Below are 7,644 nucleotides of genomic sequence, written 5' to 3' on the forward strand. Positions count from 1 at the left end.
ATAAATTCAACATTTTGAAATGTTTGAAATGGACAGCAGTGGTGGCAGTTCACATAAACCTAGGGTATGGCTTATTTTCCCCTTGCCGTACCACATTGACATATCAGAGTAATGAAACCATAAAAGAACATTAAAAATAAAAAAAATGTGCAAAAAGCTATCACCAAAGTATAATGATGCACAGACACAGGCATACAGACAACAACAGTACGAATGCAATTTCTGCAGCCCGGCTCTATTAAACAGATTTAATTTCCAAAAACCAGGTAAAGAACTACACTACCAACAATCCTGAAGCTGGATAGAATCAGAGGAGTCGCCTTTACGATGAAAACAGAGCTCATCAGCTTGTTGCTAATGATGCACCCTTTCTGCTGATGTCATGTTCAGATTTAAACCTGTTTTATGAATAATTATAAATAATGAGCATCCTAATAAGGCGTATATTTCTCCGGTTTTGTCTGCATAATATGATATAACAACTGCCATATGCAAATGCCGCCCCTAGTGGACAGCCTGGTTCTTGGAGTGACAGCTCTTGGTCTGGGTCTCAGTATTGGGGTTAGCTCTTTGTCTGGATCTTTGAGGTCTAGTATTGGTCTGGGTTTTGGAGGGTCTGGTCTTGACTCTGATGTCTAATAAATGAAATAAATGAATTAAATAAAAAAATATCAAAATTTTCAGAATAAAAAGAAAATTCGAATGGGAGCAGACTGGTGATATTTATAGTGTTCCTCAGGGTATCACAACAGAAAATATATTTTTTCCCTTTCAAGCTTCATTCAGTTTAGAGATCCAAATCGAAGGCATCTGTTTTTACAAGCGGGTGTGTGATAGAGTATCATTGGCATTAGAAACATTTGGAGTGTATACAAGTGCGGGGAGGGTCGGTCGCAGATGATGAAGTTTCCCTGTTTTATGAGGATGGTGAGAGTGATTCTTTTGGCAGTGAGAGGAAACACTTAAGTGAGATGTTGCAATATCTATCAGTCTCCCACTCTCTATGACAGTGGTGATGATTTGAGTTATGGATTTAGACTGTAAATAACTCTCTCCTACATATAAAAGGAAAGATGAGCTGGAAAGATGAAGATTAGAGAGAGCGAGTAGTTGGTGACTATGCAGAAAGAGGGATTTGCATTTGCCAGGGTAAATGTTTACAATATCTGATCATGACGTCATTACGTGGACCAGAGAAGAAAAAAAAATGGTTGCTATGAATGTTGCTGTAATTGCCCCCTGTGGTCGAAGCTGGAAGTATTGTTGAACCAATAGGCACATGTCAGATTCAGTTTCCAGGTGAAATGTGCATGGAATGGTGGCAAAAACAAACACAATTTTTTGTTGTAAATGATGTGATAAAGTCAACAAAAATGCAACCTCCAAATCGCTCTCACCAAGATCCCAAGAACCCAAGTTTCTGTGGTTGCTCGTGCAACGTGCTATCAGTGGTAGCAGAGTGTATCTCCGTAATGCCTCCCTTGTATTTGTGAATAAAACTTACACTTCCGGCAGTGATCTCTCTCTATCAGCATAACTTATAAATGGATAAGATTTACGCTGAAGGAAGCAGGAGATTTTGTGCCATGATGGTAAGGTAATTATTTAATTGATTATTATTTATTAATTCATGGTTTTAAATAATTACTTAATAATAATTATAAAAAGAATTTTATAAAATAAATATAATAATTATTTTTTAATAATTTATTAATTAGTGTTATTATAATTATTATTATTTATTGTTTAATTGATTATTATTAATTAATTATTTAATTATTTTAAATTGATACAAATTAACACAGTGGTTTTTATAGTTTGGGTCTTATCATTAAACAAAATCATATATCATACAAAAAAATCTTGAAACTTGATTTTAATTATAAAAACAATAAAATAAAATAATAATAATAAAATAAACTGATCCCATTTAAAGCAGTGCTGCACACTCCTGCTCATGCAGATCTACCTTCCTGCAAACTTTACATCCACCTCTAATCAAAAACTCATGAACCAGTTAATCATCAGGTCATTGGGTTCATTTGAATATTTCATGATTTTAGATCTCTAGGAACAGAAGCACTGCAGGTGTATGGAATATTCAACAGCAGTTATGAATATGATTAAGTCATGCAGTGCATATCTCATTACGTTTAAGTTGGAGGACATACCACAGAATACTCCAAATGTGAGTGCTCATCTGTGTGTGATCCATCACAATGGAAATGCTTGCCAAGAGAGCACTGTGATGTTGATAATATGAGATCATGCAACACTAACCCAGCTGGAAATGAGACTGAATGCTAAGACACTGATCCCTCCCTGCAAATGCATGCATGTAAGTGTAGGGTAGGTTTTCCCTACATTGTCCCAAAAGAGTAGTAAAACCTGAAATTACTTACATTGGAGGAACTAGCAAGTAAAAATGCATAATAAACATAGTAAATAAAATCTTAATGGAAATCTAAAAAATTTCTGTAATCTATAGGGTTGGCGGATAGAAAATAGTTAGCTCAGTATAAAAACAATAGACATCAATGAAAAGTTCCAACCACAAAGAAAAATAAAAGACAGGCATGACACTTTAAAAAGTGTAAAATACACCTGTTTACAAAAAAAGATTTTCATTCAGTAAACACAGACTGTTCTGCCTTTGCTTTCCTATTTTATTGATCATTTAAATCTAGGAGAACACCAGTAAAATGCTTGGTTACAAACAGTAATCACCATGTGGCTTTGCGTTAGCTGAGGAAAAGGTTTGGTCTGACCTAAGCAGGGCAATGGCTTGTCATTTCTTCAGTGCGAGAAGCTCATTAGTCACTGCCAAGGCCACAAGAGCCCACCCCAGCAACTGAATGACCATTTCAAACAAGTTGGATGTTGACAGAGTGTTGGCTGGGCTATTAATTCAGCAGGGAGTTGAGTCACTGGGGCTGCAATTTTAGAGTATCCAGCTAGTGGGACACCAGCTCTACAGCCTCTGAAGATGCATAGCAGCACAATGAGGTAATTGATCCAAAATCACTCATGCCATTGAAAAACAATTTTAGGACATATGGAAACGAAGGTAAATTTGTAAGATATCATACAACTTGGCTGGTTCGAAAAGGTAGGCTACAACTTTTATTCCAATCAACAAACTGATACAAAACAGGCATCAAATGTTAGCGATACAAAACAGGCATAAAATGTTAGCTTGCCTACTATCCCACACTTCATTTTAAGATATAGAGTAAAACATCAGTGAACAATGTTTGTTACTCATTCCATATTTATGCAATACAAATGACTGACGTATGTCAATAACCTGTCACATGCTGCTCTCGTCCTGATGTTTTCTTTCTTCCGTGGTAGACAAAACTTATTTTCCTATTAAAATTATAGTTAGGTTTAGGGTTTGGGTAAGGGGTTAGCCTTTATGGTAAAGTTAAGGTTTAGGATTTCTTTTTTAAATCATAATAATAACCTTTGTTGTATTGTTTATTTTTCTCTATGGAAGTAAAAGTCATACGAGCCAATTCATTAAATGTTTTATGATTTTGCCATCTTGTACTATTGTTATGACTTGTCATGCAATCAGGTTGTCCCAACCTGTGATAGTCAGGCCATCATAAAATCATCTCTGTGCTGTCATATTACATAGAGATTTTTTCCAGCTCCCATTCAATATCAATGCAAATGCACAAGTTGACAGCACACAGCCTTGCGTCCCAATTACTGTACTATCATTACAGAGTATCCATTATCATAGAGCAATATGCAGTGATACACCCATCTCTGAACACTTTTCCACTGTCAACATGCCCATTTGTAAAAGTGCACATCCTCCAGGCAGCTCAAGGCCATGGGGCTATTCTGGAACCTGTTTATTAAGGAATCGTGCTCCTTGCCAGTCTCTACAGCTTCAGGAGATCCAGCCAGACATTATCTTGACAGGTCCCACTTACTGAAAAAAGGGTTGTGTGCGTGCCAGGGGGCCAGTGGTGGTGGGATGGGAGATTTGAATGGAGGGTGGTAAATGTGATCTTTAAGAAGCAATGAACTAAAAGAAGAGTGTAATGTGTGGTCTTCTACGGGTGAAGGTGGAGTGAACGAAAGAAAGATAGAGAGATAAGAGAAGAGAAGAGAAAGGAGTTGCAGTTGTGAGACAACAGGTTATGGCCCAACAGAGGTGGCAGTTATTTGGAACTGGTGATGTCATGATCTCAGGCAGGGCCTTACACTTTGAGACATGAGCCGAGAGTCATAGAGCTGAGTTAGAAGGAAAACCTGAATCATAGCAGAGATAATGATGTAAGGGTGGATCTCAAGATGGGATGGTGGCACAAGACATACCAAAGAGAGTGGTCTGACCTTATGTATTTGAGTGGGTCATTCTCTGGAAATCTGTGTGTTAAGTTTGTCTCCATGACTTACTACTGACATGATTAACATAACTATTGCTACTACTACTGATATAACAAACTAAATCATATTATTGTATAGGTTTAATGCTGCTTAGTGTGTAGTGCAAATGATAGGAATATAAACCAATTAGAATGTTTCTATTCATTACCTTTGAACTATTACAAGGCATCTAGGATTGGGTTAAATGTTTAAAAATCTGTCATTGAAAAACAATATTTGTTTGTGACTAATCTGAATAGTGGTCTCCCAGTGTTTCTCAATGTCCCCCAATGTTTATGGCTGTTATGGCCCTGATACTTTGAGCCTGAGGATAATAAATATGATTTCTTGAAAATTCAGCAGTAACCTTCATTTCCTGAGAATGACCCATGTGAGGATAATTCCCATACATGGACGTTCCAGTTACATTTACAGTAATTACCAATATCCTTATCCGTTTCCTTAAAAGCTTCCACCATTAAGCAGCTTAGTGCCACAATCAGTGTATATTACTTCCCTATGTAGTACATGCATTTTGAACGGTTTCCAGGATAAGTTGTGCTTAGTGTCCTGCTGTTACACTGTTACACTCTCTGCAAGGCTGACTTGAGTTTGATCCAAGTGTAAATTGTGAGAACCACTAAGAAAATATCCAGTAGCATTATGAAGCATTGCACAATCTCTAGTTTGTCTTCAAGAAATCAAAAAGGTCATATTTAAGAACCTCAGGCAGATACGCAACATAATCCCTCGGATGCACATGACATTAACTTCTGATATTTTTTACATAATCCTAATGGCTCCACTCTGAGTTCAGGCGTACAATTCACTCATCTAAAAAGATCCACAAGAAGGTGTGGTAGCAAAAGCTTTTACTTCTGTATCGGTGCAAGCAGCCTAATGGTAGCAACTGAAGCCACATGTTCAGAACTAATCCAATGCCAAATATCTACACTAATTTCTGAAGGACCCCAAATTCAGTACCACAGTTGAAATGTAATAGACTTTTTCAGCCGTCTTGATTCCAGAAGTATTTTTCTTTCAGTAAGACTGAGAATATAATGATTATTGCAGATAAAGTGGGAGAATAGTTTCCTTTGGCACAAGCCCCGTTCTATGGTTCAGCACCCAGATTCTCACTGGAACAGTCAGATCCTGCCAGAAGACGATGACAGCACGGGAGAGGAGCTTACCCCTTACAGCAGGACGGGACCTAAACTTGTGATGATGGGGTGGTGGAGGGTGAAAACCATGGCGGCATAAAAAGACAGCTGTGCGGAGCTTATAAAGCATAGGCTGGATTATGATTGAATGAGATACCTACATTGAATGAATGACATATGTTTACTACGAGTCTTCCTGATAGAACTATCGCTTTGGCTTCCATTTCCTATTGATTTTTTTCCATAGAGAGTTCATGAAGTACAGTAGGTCTGTCTTTAAAGGTTAATAAGTTATCATTATAAATTGGTCAGCCTTGCAGAGAGTGTGTATATATGTGTATATGTATATGTATGTGTGTATGTATGTATGTATGTATGTGTATATATATATATATATATATATATATATATATATATATAGATAGATAGATAGATAGATATATAGATAGATAGATAGATATTGTCTATTGTGTATTCTATACATACATTTTTCTTTTCAAAATGTATCTATTTTTTATTCAATTTTAATTATTTTTTAAAAGTCTTGTTGCTGTTTTTGTATTGTTGTGTACTGGAAGCTGCTGTCACCAAGACAAATTCCTTGTATGTGTAAGCATACTTGGCAATAAAGCTCATTCTGATTCTGATTCTGATTCTGATTAATATTCTATTCCTCTTTAGAAAACTGGAACCAGACTGTTGCACTTTATTACTTATAAATTGTGCTGTCCTGGGATCAATTCAACAAGTGATCAACAGATTCATTTTCTACCTCAGAACAGAATATTTAAAATTGAGTTGACTTGTTATGAGAAGAGAAAAGCACAGTATTTGCCACTGGTTGATCATTACTATTGATGATTAAAGTATTCATAACCAAGATATATAATTCAGACTAATGTGTATCAAGGTATAGATTATCTCCTCAGTTTGGTCGCATAGCCTCATTTATATCCAGTGTTAGCTGCCAAAACTAAACAGAAAACTGACCTCTCACTCCTGTGGCTGCCAACCCAACCTATAAAATGAATCTTTCACCATATGTCAGAGCTGAGGTAGCCTTACCATAAGAGTTTTACAGTCAGACCCTTGATTTACATATTGATCATATTAAACAATATTTCTCAGCCTTAGTACATAAAACAAAAAGTGTGAACCAACTATGTGACCTGTATCATACTATTGATGTAATACAGATGCACAAATGAAATTATTAATGAACATAACAAATCATCAGCTGAATCATGAGTCTGAGCCAAACTCTCAAGCATACCGGCAGTTAGAGCAACTTTTATATGAATGTGATGCACTATATTAACTGACAAAGAGGACAAACAGTATTAAATGTTTAGTCGATGCTGAAAATGAACTTAGGAGGCTTACCTGTGTTCTTCTGTTCAGGCATGGTGTTTTGTCATATGTCGGACACCCTAACTTCTCTTTCTCCCACACTTTATTCGTCTGTCCCCTTTTCCTTCTTCGTCCCTTTTTATTCCCTCCTCCCTTGGCAAGCATGTCATCCCCATCCTTAAGAAAGATAGAAGGAGGGAGAGTCACAGAACGAGTGTCACTTGAGATGTTAAGGGAATACAACTTGGAAAGGAAGAGCAGACGAAAAATAGACAGGAGTGGAAGAGGTTAACACTGATATGGAGAGAGTGTCTCTTTGACAAACCTGTTAATTGGTTATCTTGTTAAGGCGTGAACCAGGCTATTAGCTAATGGGCTGATATTCTGATGATATCATGATCGATTGAGGCGCTTGCCACTTGTGATAGCCTACAATGTGATTTCTAACTGAGAATTATGGACACATGGCGAGAACAGAATCAGGCCGGCTCAAATGCTGTCAGGGATGTCAGAGGTTAGGTACATTTGAGAGCTTGACCCTTTGGCCTCACAGCTCTGAGAGATCTCTAACCAGCACTATCTTTCAAGAAACATGTGCTGACATGGAAGACTGCTTTTTCATTATGCCTATCTAGTAGGTCTTTACAGGCCAAGGCATGAATGCTGAAGTGTGGAGTTCAGTGATGCTCTATTAAGCATGACACATCAATAAACACTCTTTTGAACTTTAATCAGGGAGCGAGAA

General features: G+C 37.1%; 1 protein-coding gene across 1 annotated transcript in view; it reads right to left on the reverse strand.

Annotated features, from left to right (window-relative positions):
* The window catches only part of LOC127450965 (myosin-binding protein C, fast-type-like), a 45,686-nt gene extending 38,732 nt beyond the window's left edge, over positions 1 to 6,954 (reverse strand). Inside the window, exon 1 of the mRNA XM_051715457.1 lies at positions 6,933 to 6,954. Within this exon, the coding sequence (XP_051571417.1) occupies positions 6,933 to 6,954 (22 nt within the window). The remainder of the gene's footprint in view (positions 1 to 6,932) is intronic.
* Positions 6,955 to 7,644: the final 690 nt, after the last annotated feature.

This window comes from Myxocyprinus asiaticus, chromosome 13 (assembly GCF_019703515.2).
Source record: "Myxocyprinus asiaticus isolate MX2 ecotype Aquarium Trade chromosome 13, UBuf_Myxa_2, whole genome shotgun sequence".
Taxonomy (NCBI): Eukaryota; Metazoa; Chordata; class Actinopteri; order Cypriniformes; family Catostomidae; genus Myxocyprinus; species Myxocyprinus asiaticus.